The following is a 24826-nucleotide window of genomic DNA, read 5'->3' as shown; positions in this document are numbered from 1 at the left end:
TAAGAGTATAGAAAAGTTGAGGCGGTAACTCACTGTCTCCAGAAAACTGACGGCAGAGGACCAGGTTTAACCCATGTAGAATGTGGAGAAGGGTTGACAGCCAAAATGAAGGATGATTGACGGACCACTTTGGTTGTGCATGGCGGGCTTTTGGCGACATGGTCATTGCATGACCTCCAACTACTGCATTGGTCTGATTTGTGTTTGTAATGCCACATGATCATCAGCTCCCGTTTCCACAAAGTAAGCAACCTCCCGCTTCACATCAGAAGCCACGCTGTACGTAGTGCATGTGTAGTGGCCGCCTTGGAAGATGAAGGAAAAGAAGTTAAGTGACACAAAACACATACAAGAGCAATAAAATTCTGTAAAAATATTTAATGCTGATACTCAGTTCTTGTTTCTGCCCCGCGCCATCGTAGCTGCAGTGGTGACCCTGATGAACATGCAGATGTTAGCCTGGGGTGATAGATGACAATGCTCGTGCTGCCAGTTGTATATGTACTCCACAGCTGCCAGCATCGCCACATCTGCACTTTGAAATGAGTTCTGACCTTTCTGGTCTGGAGACTGTGGCCTCTGGTTTCTTTAGGCCACAGCACGGTTTGGTGTGCTAAGAATCACCTCTGAACGGACATGTTACTTCCACATCATTTCAAATTTGCCTATTGATGTCATCACCCAAGTTCACAACTTTTTTGCCACTGCACCGTTTAAGGCTTCCTACATCAATCTGAATGAAGCGCTAATTAAACTAGGACTTCCATTTTTGAGCAGAAATTACTTCCACAGCTTCTCGTGGCCTCAGAAGAACTCGGTAATCGCACACCAATGCAATTCCTTTACCTCATGTAGTGCCTGCTTGGTGACAAGGGAAACGCTACCTGCGCGAGCTTTTCCTGAATATTTGCTGGCCAACGTGCGCCTGATCCTTGCTGTCGCAGAAGATGCTGACCTCTCGACAAACTTGCACAGTTGATGGACAAGATCATGAAGGTCCCGGTGTCTTCCATCTTGGCCATCTACATTCATAGCACCAGGGATCCCAAAGCAAAGCTGCAGGCAGAAGCTTCCCGCCTTGCTGACGTAATCGCCCCTCTGCAGGTTCATTCCCACTGCAGTGCAGTGTTGTGGCAGTTCATCATTTTCGTGATTTCCTTGAAGGCTTCTGCATCCTTAGAAATCACAATTCTCTGATGTTTGCTATTCAGTCCCTGAAACCTGACTGATGCACCCACGCAATTACCATATAAATAGGTATATAGTTCAATTCCTGACCTTGACTTGGCCATACTACAACTCACAATCTGCTGAAGACTGCTATATAAGATGAGGGGTGACTTACCTGTGATTCTTTCTTCAGGAAAAAAATGTCGACCTATGACCTCATATATATTCCAGTTTATATGGCACTGTACTTCACAAAGTTAAGATGCCAGTCTGTTTGGACACCATCCTGTGTGACATGTTGACTGCATTCCTTGTCCTTTTATGTCTGCATGGTTTAGGCGCTTAGTCTTCAATGCACTACTTCCCTTTTCTCATCCAGGGAAGTTAGACACCGAGTGCCACATTGGTGACTGCTACGTATGGCTGAGTATGGACCATAATGTTCACCAATGGACTCGCTCCTGCATCACATGCAAGCAATGCAAGGTCCAGTGAGCGCCGCACTACTCCCACAGTTGTCGAGTTCCCCATGCCAAGTGCCCATTTCAACCACATTCACTTGTTCATCATCAACACCCTGCTGCCAGGCCGTGGTGCCAGTTACTTTCTCACCTGTGTAGATCATTTTACACACTGGCCTGAGGCTATTTCCCTACCAAATATTGCTGCCGATACCATTGCTCAACTGGAGTTCCTGATTTGGCCTACCCTCAACCATAACTATCGATTATGTACAGCAGTTTGATACTGCACTGTTCTTCCACCTGAGCCAGCTGCTTGGTATTATGCAGATTTGTATGGCTGCCTACCACCCAGCCAGCAAGAGATTGCATTGGCAGCTAAAAGCAGCATTGAAAGCGTGTGATCTATCAACATGGCATGTTGCTCTACCTCTTGTGCTGCTTGGCATCTGAACTTCCTGAAAATCTGACATTGACTACAGTTCAGCAGAACTTGCCTACACATGTGAGCTATGCTTCTCGGGTGAATTTTTCATCGCAACATCAAACATCAACCAAGATTCAGCTGACTTTATCGCGAATATTCACAACATCATGCAATGCTTATTGCCCATCCCTACCTGTACTGCCATACATTATGCGGTTTTTGTCAGGGGCAACTTGTCTATGTCTATGTAGGTTTTTGCCCAACGCAGTCTGGTCTGCAAACCTTTGGTGCCTCCCTATAGTGACCTTACTACAATTTCCTCCAACGGAGCCCATGAGCCATCATGGTTGACATCAATGGCTGAGACAAAGTCATAGCCTTAGACCATGTTCATAGCCTTAGCCAGTCATAGCCTTAAACCCACCTACATTTCTGCCATTATTCCAACCTCATCCATGTGATTTTCCTTGCCTGCGGCCTTTGTGATCCTTCACGTAAAATGTGCGGGCCGAGCCCACACTCAACTGCGCATTCACTGGTCCGCTAACTTAATAACGTTTGAACTGCTAACTGACTGTCATTACCAATGTGAGGGAAAGTACATGTAGGGGCTGTCACTAGGGGGTGCTTGAAGATGAAGGCAAAGAAATGAGATGGTGCAGAACAGGCTCAAGGGCAACAACAAGGCTCAGTAAAAATGTTCAACTTCAATATTTGGTTGTTGTCTCTGCCTCACCCTGTCGTAGCTTCACGTTTGAACTTAATGACATTATAAAATGGTGCAATTACTGATATAATATGCACTGAAAAAATTGAGGCTTTATACTACAATTACAGAGCCAACAGTGACCTAATAAAACAAATAATAATAATAAGGCTAGACACAAGTTTCATGTCAGTACTCATTTAAAATCTTGGAGACAGCTACCCTTTTTCATTGTGATGGTGTCTCTCAATATCATTGCCAGTGCAACTAGCTGATTTAGCTGCTTCTGGTGCTTCTGTCGGCTGTGGTTCAGGTCCTTGCTTTAAAGCATGAAGCTCCCCCATGCAAGAAAGAAATGCTGCTCTGTGGGGCAGCTGTCCTCACTCATTGGAGTGACAAAGCATCACTTGCAAACAACAGTTGAACACCTTTTCTTAGTGGCAGCTATCTGGCTTGGCAGGCCATTGTCAACTTTGACATTTGGATTCTATAGCTTAGCCATTGTAGATAGAAGTGTTCTGGATGGAGCGGCTTGAATTGGAGCTGAGATGTCTGTCATTCTTCTAGCTCTGGAGAGACAACTAGTACATCATTTATTGTCTACTAGTTAAGTTCACTTAGACAAAGATTGTTGTTATCACTCATAATTTGTTGCAGCACTTCTTTAGCTTTCACTGTTTTCGCAGCACTGTCATTGAGGGAATTCACCTTATTGCAGTCGAGAATCAGGATTTTTAGTTAGACTTTCTGTAGTGATGATACTACATAGTACCGTTTGCTTGCTCATTTTTCTAGCAATGCTTCGCACTTTTTCCATGATTTTGCTGGCTCCTATAGACTGCTATGCATCATACACAGTGAGATGAAAAGTAAATTTAGCACACATAATTCCATCATCTGAGAAGAGAACAGGTTCTTCAAGGTAGGATAATTTTATTTGCTGTTGCTAGGCTTCCACATATTTTTTGTGTGCGTCAACAAAAGCTATCATCATCAATGGCTCATAGCCCTGTTAGGCAGAGGCTACAAGCAGTCAGCAAAGTGAAGCGAACAGTGCTTATATTCTTTCTAATACAGCATACAGAACAGTATGTTGAAAACTTTCATCATCAATGGCTTATACCTGCATAAGCAATGACTCATACACCCGTAAGCAATGAATACCCCCGAATAGTGCATTTCCTCTGTGTTCTGCAGTTGCTATGGGAAAGCCACGTATAGTTAGACAATAAATCTTAAGCCATTCCACTCTGTTACAACTTGGCAGCGTGCGACCTGCTTCGGCTATGTGTATGCGCACACCGCCCTCTCTTTGTCTGTGCTCCGATCACGTTCATGGCTGGTTTCTTCCGGCTCCCCCAAGGTTGCGGTAGTCAATGCTGGAGGACAAAAAATAATAAAACCAGCAGCTGCCGAGCAACGCATTCCATTTGCGTTCTGCAGTTGCCATAGGAAGGCGATGTATAGTTAGGATTCTCGAAGAATCGCGCCTACGCGCCTACGAGGACGCGCCTACGAGGAAAGATGAAGGGAACAGCAACTGGAATGTCAATGGCACTGGAGGGCCGCAAGCACCACTGAAGATCGTGCAGAAAACGCCAAGCGCATGCGGCAAGCCAGACAAGACAACGCATGTCGCAAGGTGGAGAATGCGTCAAAAAGACACAAGTATATTGCTACTCCAATGGAAATCTTTAAAGACTAAATGTGTGTGCTTACCTTTCGTCACAATGACCGCCGATCAAGACAAAAAATGAGTTTGTACCTTCCTTCAAAATTCTGTCACCTCTGTGTCGTGTGCTAAAGAGCTTTGCTGGTCATCTACCTTCACAGACTAGAATGGCTTAAGATTTTATTTCAGAGATTTGATTTCTTTAGAGTGCTTCCACTTCTTGAGTTTATTGTTACGGTCCAAGAAACTGATGGCTGTTAGGCTGATTTTTTTTTTTTATATGTTTCAAATAATCAATGCATTTGACAAGAGGAAGAATTGTCCATGCGATGCTGTTAAGGGTCAGTGTTGTCTGCCAAATACTAACTATAATATGTGCCCCCGCAGGGGTGTCTGTGTCAGCAGTGGTTTGGTGTGTTGTGACTCCACGTACCCGAGCTCATGAGGGTTAGACCCTCCCGCATGTAGCCGTGCGCGGCTTAGCTGTGTCTGGGGAAAGGGGGATCCTGGAGGTTGAGCTGACGCTAGGTGTTCGGATCTTTAAGGTCCCCTGATGGAGGCAACTCATCTCTTCGGCCGCTGCTTCACATAGATGGCATCTCCAGACTGACCCACCTGGAGGAAGCCGGCTGTCACCTTTTCCTGTCCTCCTCCTTAACCTTTTTGCTTTCTCTCTCGCTGCTTTTTCTTTCCTGTCTTCTTTTCACTTTTTCTCACTTCCGAATTTCTGAGTTATCCAACCTTGGGTATTTTATATATTAGGTCATAGCAGCGATGCATGGCTGGCATCTGGAGGTATTTTTTCAACCATGTAGTGTCCCCTTGTCGGGCTCGGTGGTGGGTGGCCACCATCACCGCTGAACTTCCCAAGGATTAGATGGCGAACGCAAACCCCCTTCAAGGTCGCCCTCTGAGAAGAGGTCGCACTGAAGCAACATTCCAGTTCTTTTCGAAGCAAGATGACAAGACTTTCCCAAAGTACCATGCCTCATGTCGTTCACAGTGAAGGCAACACAACTGTAAAAAAACTGTCACCTTCCCTAGTATCGAAATGCCTACCAAACACGATTGGATCGATCTAACTACAAAGCCTCAAAGATGGCAAGCGAAGATCTCCTCCTCAAACTGACAAAGAAAGACTAAGTTTAATAGTTTTCTGAACTCGCAAGTATCGGCGACATTAATGTCACAATTTCTTCACATCGTTTGCTCAACACAAACAGAAGAGTAATGTGGGAAGAGGATTTTCTGAACCTGAGTGATGAAGAGCTCCTTGACGGATTCCAGGAGCGAAACATAATTAAGGTACAAAGAATAACACTACAGCGAAACGGCCAACAGATCCCCATGAAACACGTAATACTCACATTTGGCACCAGTACTGTGCCCAGTTCACTTGATGCAGGATATTTGAAAATCAACATGAGACCATACATACCGAACCTGAGGCAGTGCTTCAAGTGCCAGAGGTTCGGGCATGCATCACAATTATGTAGAGGTAAAGAAACATGCGCGAAGTGTAGTGCCAACAACCATCCTTCTGACAATTGCAAGCTCCTGTCCTATGTGTCAGTTGCAAGGGAGACCATCCAGCCTATTCATGGAGCTACCCTTGCTGGAAGAGAGAAACAGAAATGATTGCAATCACTATAAAAGAAAAAATCTCATTCTATGAAGCGAGAAAAAGGCTCTGGCTTTTACCTCAAATAAGCTATGCCAGTGTGACGCAGCAGGAGGCAGTGCCACGCCGGTTTCAGCAGTCTACAGGGCCTACGTACGATAGTCCTGTAGAAACTCCATTCGCCCCCTTGGTGGCAGCAGCCAGTGCTGCCCCATCATCATCGAAGACTGGCCTGCAAACCATGTCGAAAGGCCCGAAGCTGAACTGAACTCCACGGGCCGAGACGCGCGTCTTGGCACCTGGCTCTCGATCGTCTAGTGCCTCGGAGAAGGCGATGGAAGTTGACCCGAAAGCCTTGGCATCCCCGATGCTGAAAGATCCGTGCGCCTTGGAGCATGCCAAGAATAAACCTTGTAACTGCACTGAAAAGCGGACAGGTTACCTGAACAGTTACTGCCATTGATGAGAGTAATCAACATTTTAATACATGTTGCCTACAAGGTCTAATAAGCTCACACAGCTAAGTAAATATTTTCAATTCCATTAAAATGGCTTTCGTCATTCCTTGGAATTGTGTAGGCCTAATTGACAATCAAGGCAACATCAAAGGCATTGTAAATCAGTTATTATGAGTAGCATTCTGCCTTCAAGAAATGAACGTAGGCCCCAAAAATACACATTTTCTTAAAGGTTTTATTGTCGTACGAAAGGAATGCGTGAACACTCCAGCCGTCTATCGGGAGGTGTTGCTGTTGTTGTGCAAGGTGGCATCCCCATATGGAATGTTTTAATAAATGCCCTGTACGAGGCTGTAGGCATCACCGTTTTATCATATAAAACTGTCACCATCTGTTCACTTTACATTCCACCCTATCCCCATTTCCCAACCGAGACCAGAAAATTTAACAGATCAATTGTTGGAGTCTTTTGTTTTATTAGGAGATTTTGATGCTCATTGCACTCTTTGGGCCAGTGATAAAACTGACTAAAGAGAGCAACTTATCTTTCATATGTTTCATTTTAACAAATAACATTTGTCTTTTGAACTCAGGTGCGCCAACATGTTTTTCATCCAGATTCCGTATATTCAGTTGCCTTGATTTAGCCTTTTGCTCACCTTCTGTGTTTACCGATTTTAAATGGCAAGTACTGGACACATCATAAGAAGCCAACAAACACTGACACCAAGGACAACATAGGGGAAATTACTTGTGCTTAATAAATGAAATAAAGAAACTGTAGATGAATGGAAATGAAAGTGGATGAAGAAACGTGTTGCCGCTGGTGGGGAATGATCCCACAACCTTCGCATTTCGCGTGCAATGCTCTACCAATTGAGCTACCGCGGCGCCATTTCCCCACCCACTTTCTTGGGTATTTGTGTTTCCTAGTCAAACCCTAGGAGTGTTATCCAGCTCCCCCACTCGCAGACCTTGGCGGCGGATGTGGAACATCCTTTCTGCCATAGGCGTCACGAGAACATGATCTTTTTGGGTGAAGGCAACCGGTCAATAAACCCACACATGCTACCTGAAGGCGTCAATGTTGCCGGATTCGAGACCCTCGTTATGTAATAAACGAGAAGAAAGAGGGTTAACTGAGGGGCCCAATTTTTATTAGTTATATCATAAGAAGCCAACAAACACTGACACCAAGGACAACGTAGGGGAAATTACTTGTGCCTAATAAATGAAATAAAGAAACGATAAATTAATGGAAATGAAAGTGGATGAAAAAAATGACTTGCCGCAGGTGGGGAACCATCCCACAACATTCGCATTTCGCGTGCGATGCTCTAGCAATTGAGCTACTGCGGCGCTGTTTCCCCATCCACTTTCTTGTGTAATTGTGTTTCCTAGTCGAACCCTGGGAGTGTTATCCACTGACATCCATGGCAGCGTACAAAGTTATAACGAACAAAACACTTCCTTACAAAGACAGTATGCGAGCGATTTGGAAGGCTTTTATGTTAAAATGGCAACACGAATGAGACTCTTGCGCAAACAACGAGGTACATTTTACTTAACCGGTGCTTGGCAAGTGGAAATCTTGTAATCACCAGGAAAGGTTTATTGAAGTAATTTTATGTCGACTGTTGATTTGGCACACACACCCTACACACAATTTTTTACTTACAAAAGAAGACCCACCAACGTGCGAGAAGTGCCAAGAACCGCTAACAGTAATGCACATCTTACTGACATGTACACATCTTGAAGCACGCAGATGAAAATTGTTGCACAATTTATATAAATTACATGAACCTTTACAGCCTGCCTTAGTTTTAGATGATACACTAGTGCCAGTACCTGAGCTGCTTAAATTTTTAGATGACACCGGCTATTTACACAAGCTGTAGAGCAACACAGCTTTTGCTGTTTTTCAATTGGATTTTATAACACCTTGTGTTTGGCACAGCATAGCCTTGGTCGCTTTTGCGCCACTAAACCCCATTTACTTGCTTACTGTAATGTACGCTCTTCCAAACCAAAATGAAGTTCTTTGTATTTTTTTAATTTCCTTTTTTAAGCAGCGGTTGTTTGCTTGAATTGTGTTGCCTCATCTAGAGCAAATGACTCCAGAGCTGTGAATAAATTTAAATGTTTCTTTTTTTTTAATTTCTATCCTGTGCTTTTGCATGCTTTGGTACCTTTTCTATGAATTCTGTGCAAGTATTGCGGAACAATCTTCATGTAATCTGAGTTGTCTTCATTCCCAATATGACTGAAGTAGATTCTGGTCATTTTATCTTTTTGCATACGATGTAAAGCATGAGAAATTATTATAATTATAATAATTACTAACACTGTTATAATTACTGTTATAATTTACTAACAGATGTAACTCCTTTGCTTTTTATTATTCTTTGGATGGCATTAAGATAACACAAGTGTTCGAATTTTCCAGTTATTTTTACAGAAAATCTTTCTTGGTTTAAACACATTGAACATGTAAACAAGAAAGTACTTTAAAAACTAAGTTTCTTGCACTGCATTTTAAAACTAAGCCCCTGCGCAATAGTAAACTGCTCTTATATGAAACATTAATTCACCCCGTTCTTGAATATGCCTCCATGGTTTGGTACACATACAAGAAACCCGCCGTGGTTGCCCAGTGGCTATGGTGTTGGGCTGCTGAGCACGAGGTCGCGGGATCTAATCCCGGCCACGGCGGCCGCATTTCTATGGAGGCAAAATGCGAAAACATCCGTGTACTTAGATTTAGGTGCACGTTAAAGAACCCCTCAGGTGGTCCAAATTTCCGGAGTCCTCCACTACGGCGTGCCTCATAATCAGAAAGTGGTTTTGGCACGTAAAACCCCATAATTTAATTAATTAATTAACTACCGATACAGAAAGTGAAAAATTGGTTTGAATTTGTGTAAAGTAAACCTGCTCGTTTTATCTGCCACAAATACAGTTGCAGTTTTTCACTGACACAAGCACTGCAGTCCCTGAAACTCCAACCACACTTGCTGCATTATCACATTGAATCTAAAGTTTGTGCGCATAATTATTCACTCCATCTCCTGCTCTTGCGGCTGCAGTCATATTGCACTTGCTAAATAAGATTGTGCTTGTCGTGCCCGTGCTTTGAACTGAATACCTTTTTTTGCTCATACTAACACGTTCCAGTACAGTTTCCTTTTTTATGAATACAACACTGGTATTCATTATCAGGTACTAATTATTCCTTGCCATTAAATTAGTTTTTAGTGTCCATAAGAGAGTACTTTTCAAGCGTGGAGGTTGCCTTAGCTGGATTTTTTTCTTCTTTTCGCTTGTGTTTCCTATGTTAACCTGCTTTTAAATTGTTCACTTGTGTTTTTTCTCTTCATGCTAATTTGCTGTTCCCACTCTTGCTATAGCTCTAATAGAGCTGCAGTATGTGTAACTAAATAAAAAATAATGAATAAATACAGGTAGGAATTGGGATGTGTTGTGTTAATTACGTTTAGCAAGAGTGAATTTGTGTTTTAGTTGAAATGCACCAAAATATGACACTCTGGGCCTGTTGAAACGAATTGAGACTCTTGCATCACTGATAAGCAGTCATTTGATGGCAAGGAATGCACCATACCTTAGAATGATGATGTATGAAGTTGTGTGGGCCATTGCTCCATTTCACTTTACATCTGTATAGCTCAACACAGAAGAAGATGACAAAGAAAGGGAAGGCTACTAATGCGTGGCTTGGGCAAAATTAAATTTCTAATAACTCTGTTTCTACGAAGCTCATATAAAGCTTTTTTCTCCCAACTCTGCTTGCAGAAAGTTCACTAAAAAAATTTCTTTTCAAGACTTGTGAGGTAATGTTCAAAGATATGTCAGATGTTTGACACTCTCTTTCAAGAAAGTTTAAAGATTTCTTTGACTCTGCACTTAGATTCTGTATGGGGAATTGACAGTGGATTGTGGTGAGCTGGCTGCGAGATTCTTTCTTCTTTGTTGTATACAGCAGGTGTCGTGCTACTGTCTCATGTGCATAGCTGTGAGCAAAACTTTTCAAAGCACCCTATGCACTTACCATGCTGCTCTTCTCTAACAATGATAGAACAGTCCTTGTTTCGCTACTTAGGTAGTCTAACGTGAATTAATATTTCATGGTGGTCATACTGTGGTAGCTGAGTAGGGTTGCCAACTCTCCAGTGGATGAAGTGGGGACATGGGGGGGAGGGGGGCGCAGGAGCTGCCAGTCTGTGCATGAAAAATTGCAAATGCTTTTTTTTTTTTTGCCTAGCGTGGCACGATTTTGACAAAAGAAGGGCAGTGGTTGCCTGGCTAACACAGCCACCAATACATAAAGGTACTGTGACCAAGGGCCTACAACAGCACTAGAACCACAACAAAAATGAAATTGCCTTATTTTTTTTACAGAAATGCAACAGGAGACAAAAAAGAAGAATGTGCAACCGAGCTATCTGTCAGACATTGCAATAACGAAATCTGGTTTATTGATTGTTATTCAGTAGGAAAAAAAAAAGTCAGGAAATTTGGCCGTCCCAACTGGGTCAAGTTGAGACTTGGTCTTTTTAATCAAAATTTGGGACTGTCCTGCTGAAGTTGGGATGGTTGGCTGACGTGTGCCACCTTTATATGTTTTCTTCACTTCTGTGTTTTCTGGAAGCACACCTTCCTTAGAGAACCTGGCTTGTAGATTCAGGTGGTTTCTTTGTATATAATCAGTCATTTGACAGGTGAATCTTTGTGAAGGTTGCTTTCTAGAGGGAGATAAGCTTGGAATTGACTTTCACATTATAATTTTCAAGCTGGCTTGAAGCACAAATAATTAAATGGAAGTGGGTGTCCCTTTACTCAGATTTAGTTACACTTTAGAAAACTGTTGTTCATTGAATTTGTTCCCCTGATGTTTTCTGTGCTATTAATTTGCAAAATTAACCTTCCTACTGCTGCTGTAGTTTTCTTGAGTTCCTCATTAATGAAATTTGAGCTCTATCAGTATATAAGTCATGTTTGTCTGTTTTAAGAGGGGTACTACTGTTCTGCTCTTTTCCCTTTTCTTGTTGATCAGACTTTCTAAGCATTGTTGATTTTCACAAACAGGTTTCTGAATGTAATGAAGTAGGCAATGAAACAAAAATCTGGTTGTTCAATTGGTGTGCACAGCTGCTGCTCCATGGTCAACCCATTGTTTTGGATCAAGGGTACCTGTGAGTGAAATTGATTTAGCTGTTTTTCATTATGCAAACAGTCGTTATTGACTGCTGAATTAACTGCACAGGAACAGAACTGCTGCACTCTGTGTAACAACAGTTCTTCACTGCAGGTACATCAGCACTCGGTGCACAAGAAGCGCAAAAGGCTGCAGTCACCTAGCCTTCAAAGCTGCAGGACTGACCATCGGTGCCCACATTGCCAACAGCAGTTTCAGTGTGCCAGTGGCCTGCAGGCGCACAAAGTTTACAAGCATGACTATGTGGACACTCCCAGTGGGAGCAAATTGCCCTGCCCATTATGCGGAAGGATGTGCAGCTCTGAGGTCGCCATGTCCGTGCACTTGCGGATCCACCTCAACGAGCGCCCATATGTGTGTGAGCTCTGTGACAAGAAGTTCATTAGCTTTGCGGCAGCCAAAGCACACAGTGCACGCCACCTGACAATGCATAACTTTGAGTGCAGTCAGTGTGGCAAGCAGTTATTCCAGCGAAGCAAACTGGATGAACACATCCAGTTGGCACACTCTGTGTCACTCGGAACAGAACTGTCTGTTACTCCCAATGCTGGTCAGCTGGAAGTGATAGAGGAGGAAGCAGTAGTAGAGATGTTGGACCACTCTGCTAGTGATGCTCATAGTTCAATGCCACAGCCATGCCATGAAAATTTGCATGCAAGCCTTGCTGTGCACACTCCACAATGAGACACACAACTTCCATGATGAAGGCACTGCCATGTGATAGTTCCGGGGCAAAGGCACATGACCAAGTATGGAAGGTGCTTTCTTGTGGTAGTTTATATAAGTTTGTTGAGAGCTATCAGAGCTATGTTGTTTGGAAATCCGCAATGCCGTCCTTAAATTAACACAATTAACTGGCGGAGCTGTGTACTTGGAACCATAGACATTCCAAGTACCAATTGTTTAGTCCAACCAATGCACGCAAAGTACAGCATCAGGTAATGCAGAGTAACTTTGTCTGCAAAGAAGATGGTTATTTTATACGAACTCAATTCTAAATTTGGGATACTCTCTCTTAAACTGAAGGCTTTCTTAGGTGTGGGACAAGTTGTGCTTGAGTGCGTAAGATTTACTGCAACGCATATGCACATGAAGCCGTTTAAATGTTTAAGTTAGCATACAGAGTGTCCCAGCTGTAAATTAGTTGAGACACTCTGTATAACACACACACCAAAAAGAAGACTAAAGGCAAGTAAATTTCAGCTATTGCTGCTTTGTGTTTTCTTTTTCTTCCCTTTTTGTGTTGCAACAGAAATACTGTTAGTAATTAGGCAGTGAAATGTAGAGCTCCTGAACATATGCTCACATTCTTTCGTTTAAATATTTTTTAGCCAGTGAGGGTATATATTTTGATTAAAATGATGAGCTCAATACTTTGTTGCATCATGTGAGGGCATGTGCAGAAATAGCAGCAGCTATGGTGTTAATTGTGTGGTGTGAGAAAATGTTAATGTTTCATAATTATATCGTGTTTTATTTTGGTCATTATTTGTGCTTTTTATCTCCTCTGAAATGTCATACTTCCATTCTAGTACTGCTTGTATCAAGTGTCAGTCAGTTCGGAGCCTTTGAGATTGCATAATTTGCAGATGGAGACTGTAGAACAACAAATTTTGCTTTTTATCTGCTGACGCTTTCATAGTTGTATGACAACAAATCTGAGATGACCTTCTAAAGGATTGCACTTTATTGCAATTGACCTAAATGTCACCTGTAATATCATAGAAGTGCAACATCATAAGCTTGCACAGAATCATTGCAATGTGTCGCTACTGAAAGTTGTGATTGGTTGAAGCAGCTGAAATCATGCTACAGCAAAGAACATATGTATTGTATCACATGTTGGGAGATTGCATGCACCTATAATAATTGATGATGTACACAGTTCCATAAGGAATGATGTGCACTTGTAATTTTGATGTGCCTGCTCCTGCAATGTGACCTTTGACAAGTTCATATATACATTTGCTGCAGAGAGATACAAGGGTCTTGTTGGTGCTTGAAGCTGAACATGCAGGTCACAAAGTTCAGAGCATGAAAAAATTTAGCAGCATGTTGTTTGCAAGTTTTGAACAAACAGAGCACTGTATACTTGAAGAAGTGTGTGATAGGCATGGTGCAGCATGTGTACTGCCTGGATTTTATGTTGAATTTGCTGCTTTAAACAATGAACTGTGGCAGATAGCACAATTCCATATATTCAGCGAGCTTGCCTGAAGCGGCAGATGCTAACATGACAAATCACTCTGCACATTTGGCAAATTAACCAAATTACATAACACTGTCATTGATTTGGGGAACAGAGTGCAGTTGCATAATTGAGTATGGTGATGCATGTTCAGAAATATCCATCCCCAAGGCATGCCATGAAATATATTGGCAGTGCACATAGTTTTCTGCCGAAGGTTGGCTAGAAAGATACTTTTGGGACACGTTTCAACATGCATTATGGGGCATATCTATCAAATGTGCTAGCCATAGAATTTCATACAATTACTAGAGGGAACTGTGGCACTAATGTCTACGGGGGCTGCAAGCAGGGCAGTTCAGCCAGCATAGGAATGATGGGTAGTACGCGGATTTGCCTAAACTTCATCCTTCTGGCTTTAAATGATTTCGTGACTTTGCAAACTGATATATTTTAAGAACGCTTTGCTAAAATTGTTTGACGGCAGGATTCAAACACACAACCTCTAACACAGAAGCAAGATATTGAAACCATTACGCTACGACCGCATGGAAAAGCGTAACCACAACAATGAGCAGCGATTATGCATGCTTGCGGAGTTTTATTACCTTCTGCATTAAAGGAAGCATAAATTGCTTTGAAATTTAGTCCAATTTAGGCCTAGATAAAGCATAATAAACTAAGCTAAAAGAATGCCTGAAGCCCCAAACACAAAGATCAGACAAATCCATGTATTACCCATCATTCCCATGGTAGCTGAACAATCGCAGTGCCAGAGTGCCCGCTAGTAATTGTAGGAAACTCTATGGTGCTAGCCACAGAGTTCAGTAAGTTGTGTCACAAAGCAGTTACGTTAGTTTAACTTTCTTATAGCTGGTGCAGAATGGTCTTAGTCGCTTTTGTGCCATTAAACCCACATTAACTAACTTTCTTAAAGCTAATTGCACATTGTGATTTGTTATGCAAGTAAATGTCTACCTCTCTGAGCATTCCAGCTCTGTATACGAAACTGCGTTATCTGCCAGAGAAAATTTTTGGAAAATGCAATTATATTTTAAAAGAAAAAGGTGGCATGTGAATAATGAAACAAGCGAAAGCCAGTAGTTATGTCACTTTTTGATAGCGCAAACAAATACCTATGCCTTTTGCACATCCTACTGTACCTTTACAGTAGCAGTATCTATATTGGTATCTGTTCACTCCATTGACAGTACCTTGGGCTTGTTCAAGCAAAAGTGCTTGCTTGAGATGCAATAGTGGTTGATTATAGCCTCAAGATTAGTATGTGGATAAAGGTGGGCTAGCAGAGTGCTGCTGGAATTTTGTTGCAAGCATAAAAGGGTTAGGCCAGATGAGAACAGAGAATTTTGTTCATCAATGTGACTTCTCTTGTTTTATCTACAGTCTTGGTATGAATGTGACTTGCATAGCAAGCAGTTTGTAACTTGTTCAGCTAAGCTAATATGGCATGCAGCTACAAATGCAATTAAGCACAAAGTCCAAAGCACAGTGTTGTGTTGTCTAAGCAATTGTGTCCATGCGTCGTGGTTTGAAGGTGGCTCAGGCGAGTCAGAGACATAGTGATCGTAACAGTAGGCACAAAGCGTTGATTATGATGCAAGAATGCAGCATGAAAAAGTCATTGAGTGAATTTAGTGAATGTTCTACTGCTGCAGATTACAGAGCTGTGTGTTGAATCATTCTAGAGAAGGCAGCAGGATTTGAGTGCTATTCAAGCCACACAATTTATTCCAGAGTTTTGCAGTTCCATTTTATTCTTATGTCACTTGCGTTACCTCTAGCATGAGGGAGACTTGCAAGAAGCAAGTTGATTGTATTGTTATGAAGACAATAACTTATGATGCCTCAATAAAGTTTTATATTCTTTACTGAATATTATTGGGTGAATTTGTTAAAGAGTTCAAATCATACTTTAGAAGAGTTAACTGCTGGGCTAGTTGGTGATCTTGCATACTGAAAAGATTTTTTGCCAAAAAACAACACACACAAGCGCCCGTGGTGTCATCGTATTTCTTGTGTGTGTTGTGTTTTGGCGCAAAATCTTTTCAGTATGCAAGTTCAAATCATGACTGCTTGTGCAAAATAAAGGCAGTTTCTGTAACTCATATGAATTGTAATGCAAAGTTTTGTTTATGTTGCGTCTGTCTGGGAGAACTAAACATAATGAATGGGGCAGTGCTTAGCAGGAATGAATTTACCAGGAGCAAATTAAAGAAATTTGGCCATGTAGCTTTGCTTGAAATCAATGGTTCGTCCATAATTCGTCTGGTCGGGAGGAGCCTTAATGAAAAGGAAAACAGAGAAATGCCAACCAAAAATGAGAAGGTCTAAACTTCAAGACATTTTGGCTTACCCAAAGCTACAAGGCTTCCTTGTACCTTTGCTTGGCTTGCCAAAGTTGCGAGACCTGTTATACAGAGGTTCAGTTGTGGAGTCTGCATGTTTGTAGCTGTGCATACATGTATGTGCTCTTTTGGAGAGGATTGCGCTGCAGGTTTATAAATAGGTTTTAACCACAGTGGCATTTTTTATTCACTAACATTCTCTTATGTCTCTTAAAAAATCTTTATTATCCAGCTACACATAAAGTGCACTGCTTTGCAGCTGCACATGCCCTTGGTAGATGGAGTCTTTGGATGCTCTGGAGCTTTACTTGGGTTCAGGTTAATGTATACTTGAGCCTGGGGCACAATGCCTGTGGGGATTGCTCTGTTTATTATTTATTTATTAGTATTACCCTCAGGACCAGAGGCATTACAGAGGGGAGTGGAACATATGGAAAAAAAGGCACCATACAGGTGTTTGTTCTGTTAATACAATGTTAGCTGAAAAGATTAGATAAAAGCAGGAAGCAACAAAAATTCAAGCAATTGACCGATAACAAATATAATTACATACTTTGTTAGTTACGTTGAAATACACTTGTGTTTAAAACATTATGAAACTGGGAATAGTGAGCAGTGGACGTAACTGATCCCGGAAGGTGGTTCCAGTCCTGTGAGGTGCGGGGTACAAATGATTGATAACATGTTTGCGTTAAGCACGACATTATCCCCACCTTTTGTGCATGATCGAAACGAGGGGAAATGTATGATGGAGGAAGAATAAAGTCGTGCAGGGCAGGACTGTAATATATTTTGTGGAAGAGACATAGGCGGAGAAAACTTACGGCGACAGGCGAGGGAGGCAAGCTGTAGAGACTCTTTCATTAAAGTGATACTGGCAGTACGACTGTAGTTTCCTAGAATAAAGCGGACACAGTTATTTTGGACAAGCTCGAGGGCAGAGGTTAATATGGCAATGCTTGGGTCCCAGATGGAAGAAGCATTTCGAGTTTACTTCGGACTAAAGATTTGTAAAGGAGGAGTTTTAAAGAAACAGGAGTAGATAAAAAATTGCGCCGGAGGTAACCTAACGAGCGGTTTACATTGCTAATTATTTTGCTAATATGAAGAGACCAAGAAAGAGAGGAAGTTATGTGGACACCTAAGTACCAATAGGATGTTACAGATTCGACTGCAGAATTCTCGAGCAAGTAGGAAGTGGGTCAAGAAGTTGGTACAGGAGATACGTAATACCTTACATTTCGTTGTGTTGAGTTCCATCAGCCAGACTTTACACCAGTTAGATACACAGTTGATATTGTTTTGAGTTGAGTTGATATTGTTTTTATACTTTCTGCAGGCATCGCCCGTTGCGCGAGCGGTGAGGGAGCATAATCTTAGCAGCGCTTGCCCACCGGCCATGACTGGTTATTTTGTTTGCCAATAGATGACGCCAAAAGCGGACGTGCTTTCTTTAGCTGTCGGCTGATGGCGCTGTGGGCAGCCGCCGCAGAGCGCAGGCCACGCGCTCGCGTGTTCCCTTTCATAAAGGACGACAGTGTATGTATGTATGTATGTATGTATGTATGTATGTATGTATGTATGTATGTATGTATGTATGTATGTATGCATGTATGTCTGCGCCAGCCTCTTTCACGACAACTTGATGGGCCACTGGGTATGTGCCGCTTTTCATAATAATCATCGCATGAAACATATATCATCACCGATTGCCCATCCATCATAAGCGATTACTAATCTCATTGAAGTCGCCAATCATCTCCAAAGGAAAGATGCGCCGTCAATTTTTTGTAATATTTCAAGAAGCACATGATAACCATGACTGCCATGTTTGCAATAAGTAGAGTGTTACAAAAATGTTCATTTCGTGTCGGGAGTGCTGGGGTTTAGTTCAATTATTCATTATTTAAATAGGGTGTAACCTGAGTGCCGGACAGCGTTTCTTTGTGTTCAGACACAGCTACGTAATAAAATCGGAAAAGTGGTGGAAGTGGTTTGTGAGCACGCAGATTGCTTATACATGTAATGAAAAAAAAATTAAGTCTGTTGTTTCACATTTTTGTACTCGTAATATTGTAGAACGGCCAGCAATTGAACTACTTAATTGCTAACGTTCATACCTGTTGAGTTTACTCGCATTGTTTTCTGACCAAATGACTTTCTTTGCTCTGAATCCATTATATCCGAGCGTCAGCCGTGCTTTGTCTAGGAGTGGGCACTAACGTGACCCACGCAGTAGCAAACGATGTGGTCGTCGGCACCCTGAACCGCGCGGCCGTCTTGGGATGTCCTTCTGTAGTGCCACTGCTCCAACGGTGATGAGGAGGACGAAACTAGCCGAGCACACGTGGTATAGAGAACGCTCCCGCGCCCAACTGAACAATCGCCATCTTAGATCATCACGCCCGCGTCTTTGGTCAGGCCATATCCCTCAACATCGAGGCACTCTACCACGTAGGAATCTACACTGGTGCCGCCAAACCTCAAGAGGCGTTCTATATGGGGACCGCGCAGTCGTCAGCCCCGAAACGCCGCGGCTCGAACAAGGACCCACCGTCACTCTGGACACAGGCAGTGCGTGTGCGCCTACCGAGCGATCGTGACTCTGAAACCGCCAGCATCGTCTGCGTGGTCATCACGCCCGCGTCCATGGTCAGGCCGACTCCCGCAACATCGAGGTACGCTACCACGGAGGAATCTACAATGGTGCCGCCAAACCGGCGTTTTAACGAGACTGCGCAGACGTCAGGCCTGAAACGCCGCCAATCGAACAAAGACCCGCCGTCACCTTGGGCATGGGTAGACTTGGCAGTGCATCTGCGCCTACTGAGCGATCGTGGCTCTGAAACCACCAGCATCCTCCGCGTTGCGGACGACAGGTGCCATGTGTTCGACCCCAGGGGCGCCGCGGAGTCTTTCCAATTTCAAGAACAGCGGACATGTGGAGATCTCGTGAAGCCCAATGAAGGCCAAGGCTTCATGTTTGCTCAGTTCTTTGATGAAACAAAATACAATGTGTATGCGTTTGAGAGCACCACCAAGGACATGCTGACGATGCTCATTAAAGGGTGCGATTGCTCTGTATACACGCGCATTTCGACCGTCACCAGGAAAACTTTCGCAATGCTGGGCTCCGAGGAATGCCCCGGAGTGGTCTCCTTCATTATCCAGCGAGTTCTACCAGCGCGTGGACAAGCTCCGGTCAGAGGGCCAGACATGTGACGTAGCAGCCGCCTATCTGGAAGTCTGCAACAAGGTTGTTCGAGACCTGCTGTACCTTGACCCCGCCACGACCTTTGCCATATTGAACCTCACCAAACGCAAGGTGAAGGACGCTGACACCCTCCTCCAGCTGCTCTTGAATGGAAACAAGAGCCGGATGCATCATGTCACTGATGCGAATGCTGAATCTGCATGGTCGCACGCCATCTTCCAGAGCTACGTCGCACTGGCGGAGTATGTGACGAGCACGAGCAAAGAAATTCGCGCCTCGATGTGCTCTAGTGACCTTGCCAGCTTGGAGGGCGCAGCTGCGGTCAGTAGGAACACAAAGGATCAGATGCGCAAGGGTACCAAGCTCAACCTGTCGCTCCTGGTCCTTGGCAACTGCGCCGACGCCCGGTCGAAGAACGGGACGCAGAAGATGCCGTACCACGACTCCAAGCTGACCCACATCCTCAAGGACTCGCTGGGTGCCTCGTGCAACACCCTCATGATTGGGACAGCGACGGCATTGAAGCTCAGCTCCACTGAAAGGTATAACACCCAGGAGTGTACGCTGAGCGGGCCATGAAGATCGAGCTTCAGGCCAAGAAAAATGTGCTCAATGTGAACGTGCGCATGTCCGTGCATGTACAGCGCGCTCATCGAGGAGTACAAGCAGAAGGTGGAAGGCCTTCAGCGTAAGCTTGAGAAGGTGGAAGTGTGGAAGGCGGTTGTCGAGGCTGAGGTGCGAGAGCTCGAAAACGGGTCTGGTAACCAAGACGGCCTGCTGCAAGCTCAGGAGACCACTGGACGGTTAATTGTCCAACGAGATATAAGGACGTCCTGTGCACAACTCCTGTCCTGTCGCCCATCACGGAGACGAGCCCATTCTCGGAATTTCGAGCTCTTGAGCCCAACTCGGTGTGTGTCGCGTATTGATCTGCACTGAACAACAGGCAAGCAAAGCAGCATTTTCGAGCCGCTCGGGACTTTGTGGGAGAGCGTGAGTGCGTCTTCAGACAGCTCTTCGATAAAGCTATTTCGTGGTTTCCTTGAACAATTATAGTTGATATATGAATAAATTATCTGAAAATTCGCATCACCGTCTTCGCGCCTGTCTATCACTTTAGCAACTTACGCTCAAATGAACTGTGTATTTTAAGTGCGACGGAAAAGTTCTAGGCATAAAGAGCAGCAATACTTCTCGAGGGAAGCGTTGTTGCGTGCACTGCTGCGCAAGAAACAGTCATAAACCATTACTGAGGGCAAAGATTTGGCAAATGTGATGACGCAAATTGAAACCTCGTGCCATCTGAATGTAGGGCTAACCCATGCAGCGTGGCCGGGATACCCGACTAACTTGAGGGCCATTATCACAATCATCGTGACTATATGAAGAAGATGCGCCGCGGTGGTCCAGTGACGACGGCGGGCTGCTGCTGTACGCTAGGTGGGAGGTTTGATTCTCGGTACCCGCGTTTTGATGTGGGCAAAGCGCAAACACGCTTTTGTACTTCTAGATTGAGGTGCACCTTGTGAGATCGCATGCGCATCCCGATATCTCCGCAGCGGCCGCGCGGTTATCGCGCGATGTTCACGTGCTCAATAACACTAACACAATAGCAATAACAATAACACAATAACAGCTGTGTCTTGCCAGTACTCACGTACGGGGCAGAAACCTGGAGCCTTACGAAAAGGGTTCTACTTAAATTGAGGACGACGGAACGAGCTATGGAAAGAAGAATGATGGGCGTAACGTTAAGCCATAAGAAAAGAGCAGATTGGGTGAGGGAAGAAACGCGAGTTAATGACATCTTAGTTGAAATCAAGAAAAAGAAATGGGCATGGGCAGGACACGTAATGAGGAGGGAAGATAACCGATGGTCATTAAGAGTTACGGAATGGATTCCAAGGGAAGGGAAGCGTAGCAGAGGGCGGCAGAAAGTTAGGTGGGCGGATGAGATTAGGAAGTTTGCAGGGACAACATGGCCACAATTAGTACATGACCGGGGTAGTTGGAGAAGTATGGGAGAGGCCTTTGCCCTGCAGTGGGCGTAACCAGGCTGATGATGATGATCACGTGCTCGCTCGCGGAGAGTAGCAGGGAGAGGGCACATTTCGCTCCCGCTGCACTTCGCGCCTGGCTGCGATGACGCAGCCCAGGCACTCCGTTCCCTCCTTTCCCCCTTCTTGACAGACAGACAGATTCATTCGACATCATGAGTACACAATATCAGGAACATGGGTAAAAAGCCGAAGGAGCGCGGCTTCACAAAGGCCCACCCAGATGAAAATGTTTTTACTTCCAGCTGGATTATGGAACTGGAAATTTCACCCAGCTGGATACTTTTCTAGCTGGGAAGGCAGCTGGAAAAAATCCAGCTGGGTGAAATTTCCGGTTCCATAATCCAGCTGGAATATGTCCCAACTGGAAGGTCTTCCAGCTGGATCCAGCTGCAAGAAATGCCAGCTGTAATTCAGCTGGAAGAGGTTCCAGCTAGAATCTCCAGCCCGGACTGTGGGTATACAGACCCACAGACCGGGCTGGCACACAGCACCGGTCGCCATGGTGTTGAGCCTTGGCGACAACACCATGGTGTTGAGCCATGCTTAGGTGAAATCCCAGTGTGTAAGCTCGCATCAAGCAGGATACAAACTGGCCAGAACTCGCATGGATCTTAGCTTGCTGTCGCAAGTCACAGTTAGTTCCTAATGTGACTGGCCGCAAGACCAACTGGTCCGGTGAAAATACATGCAGCCTAAACAGCACGGTGCTGAAACTTGCAACCATTTATTTGAACACTTGCAGCAAGGATTGCGGAAGCATATCTTGCATCTCCCTCAAGGTGTGGAATACACTTGCACTTCTCCTTGTACCCCATCTGAAAAAAATATTTAGACATAGTGAGTGAACTTTAAAACAATCATCACTTTAATCCACTCAGTTCTAGTAAACAGTGACCTTTACCAAAATCACGTGGATTGTATCAACAGCCTTTGGACAGTACCACAGTTTACCTTCATCACAGACCCTTCTACAGTTTATGTGGCGCAAGGCCTGAACCTGAGCTCTCAAAAGGCTCTCAACTTGAGCTGCAGACGCTATGCAATGATTGTTAAATTGTTTAGCGCCATTGACTGTGGCTATAGTGCAAATAGAATTCAAATGAGCTCATTTGTATTTTGAACTAGGCGTGTGATGTAACTCAACAGCCTCCCAAGAAGCATTTCTCTGCTGAATAACACAGGAGCTTGAGGGCCAATCTTTTTATGTTATTGTTGTTTTGCACCAATTCAAATGCCTGCCATTCGACGCAACGTGTTTGCGAGCACGCACTTGCAGTGAAAGCACGCCATAAATGTGCTTCTATTGCGTTGGGCAGATTGACATATACCCACTGGTATTTAATAGACGTACGTATGTGCAGCATTGGGCACAAACACTGCACGGCAATATATTAAAGTGGGCTATTGGAGACAAAAGGGGCTTACGCAAACTGGCAAGCACTTCACATATGCTGCGTGATAATTTTAAGTTTTATGCAATTTTTAACAAATCGCCTGTTGAAGATACCGTAATTCTAGTCCTTGAGCTGGATCCTTCAGAGGAGGAGATTATTGCACGAAAAATCGGAACACATATTGAACTAATTTTAAAAAATTCAATAATGAACTTCCTAATTTATTACATTACGGCACATATCGCAATCTACGAATTGTAGCCATTGAGATTGCCAGGCGTATCCACTTGGACTTACTTTCCAGAATGACACCAGTTAGAAATATGTCATCAAACTCGTCGTAAAAGTGCACTGTTGGTCTACTTACTTTTTTAACAAAACGCTCTTTTATGTATTGGAGCACAAAAGTAACTGGAACGCCCACTTATTCGTCTCACACTTTAGAATATAATATATCGAAACTGATGTAATTCTGGAAATTCATTTAAGGTGGATCCATCTTGCAAACTCACAGGCTACAATTCCTACATTGCAATATGTGCAGCAAGGTAATAAGTTAATTTGTCAATTTTTGCTAATTACTTGAAGATGTCTTTCGATTTCGCATGCTAATAATGTCCACCTTTTCGAATAACTCCGCTCAGCGACAAGAATTATATCTGCCACAGGCCATTTCTACCAAATTCCGCAAAACATAAAAATGATCAACCTGTATACGCACATCACGTACAGCAGGGACCTATGATATAATGCTCAAGCGTGCCAACATACCGGATAAAAATAAACATTAACTTACGCTCAAAACATAAGCAAGTGAAATAATTACCTCCAAATTGTAGAATCAGTGCTGGAGAAAACGGTGCTCTTCGATCCGCACTGGTGAATCACAACACCACAAAGTACAGCAATAACAATTGTTGATACCCGCTTGCCTGTACTTGTAACGCCGTCTAGAGAAGAAACTGTCCAAAAATAATTACTTCATGCGCCAAGATCATGCAGGTTCCTCACAAAAACTTGATCACACGCACACCCGAGAGAGACTCGTTGTCTCGTAAAATTGCCTCGCCGTGACAGTTTCCGCCATGTGCTGTACGAAACTAGGGCCCCGTGGCGTCGTGACATTTTTTATATTCGGCCTGCCTTTGTAATGCTGCTGTTTGCTGTGAATAAAAACCCGAGCTTTTCTGAGAAATACTGATATTGCAATAACACGCTATTATATTATTATTAGTGTCAAAAGAGCAGATCAAGACAAGATACGAGACTAAAGCTCCCAAGTATTCAACAAATATGGCGGCGATTGTAGCGGCGTCGTGCAGACAGGAAAAAATAGGAGCAGCGGTCATTGCAGCCTGAACTGCTGAAGGTGCCACGTGTTAAGGCTCTTTTTTGTTAGAGAAGGAATTGCTATGCTGTAAACACTAGCCGTTTGCGCAACGGCTCATCATGACCAATCGGGCAAGCTCCTCGCTAGACGACGTCGACAATGTAGCAAGATAACGCAGTGTCGACCAAGAGCGCGTCGCTTTTGTTTACTACAAGCAAGGTTCAATAAAAGTGGCAGTTTTTCCTGGAGATATATTTTTTTTGGCAACTCGATCACACAGGACACTTTAGATTGCTATCGATCCCGATCGCGATCAAAGGTACCCGGAGTGACGAGCATTTCCATGCAGTTCATGCAATTACGATTGTTGTCACAACACAAACGAAAATATATATATATATATATATATATATATATATATATATATATATATATATATATATATATATTGCTGCTGCAAGAGTAAAAGCTCTTCGTTCTTATACAAACACCACCTTGGGCTAAATATGGGCATGTTGCAGAT

General features: G+C 43.6%; 1 protein-coding gene and 2 long non-coding RNA genes across 5 annotated transcripts in view; 1 reads left to right on the top strand and 2 right to left on the bottom strand.

Moving 5' to 3' along the window:
- The window catches only part of LOC139047749 (zinc finger protein 595-like), an 80786-nt gene extending 64953 nt beyond the window's left edge, over positions 1 to 15833 (top strand). For all 3 annotated transcript variants that reach the window (XM_070521773.1, XM_070521770.1, XM_070521785.1), the window contains one exon: positions 11845 to 15833. In XM_070521773.1, the coding sequence (XP_070377874.1) occupies positions 11845 to 12435 (591 nt within the window). In that variant the 3' untranslated portion in view covers positions 12436 to 15833. The remainder of the gene's footprint in view (positions 1 to 11844) is intronic.
- On the bottom strand, positions 1678 to 10651 carry LOC139047765 (uncharacterized). Its single transcript, XR_011507358.1, has 3 exons — positions 10585 to 10651; positions 6138 to 6479; positions 1678 to 6051 (listed from the first exon to the last, which is right to left on the bottom strand). It is a non-coding gene; the product is annotated as an uncharacterized lncRNA (long non-coding RNA).
- Positions 15834 to 22287: 6454 nt separating the features above from the next.
- Positions 22288 to 24480, bottom strand: LOC139055201 (uncharacterized). The gene is made up of 2 exons (XR_011511654.1): positions 23800 to 24480; positions 22288 to 22394 (listed from the first exon to the last, which is right to left on the bottom strand). It is a non-coding gene; the product is annotated as an uncharacterized lncRNA (long non-coding RNA).
- Positions 24481 to 24826: the final 346 nt, after the last annotated feature.

The sequence above is a fragment of the Dermacentor albipictus genome, chromosome 1 (assembly GCF_038994185.2).
Source record: "Dermacentor albipictus isolate Rhodes 1998 colony chromosome 1, USDA_Dalb.pri_finalv2, whole genome shotgun sequence".
NCBI lineage: Eukaryota > Metazoa > Arthropoda > Arachnida > Ixodida > Ixodidae > Dermacentor > Dermacentor albipictus.
This window is presented reverse-complemented; position numbering and strand designations above follow the sequence as displayed.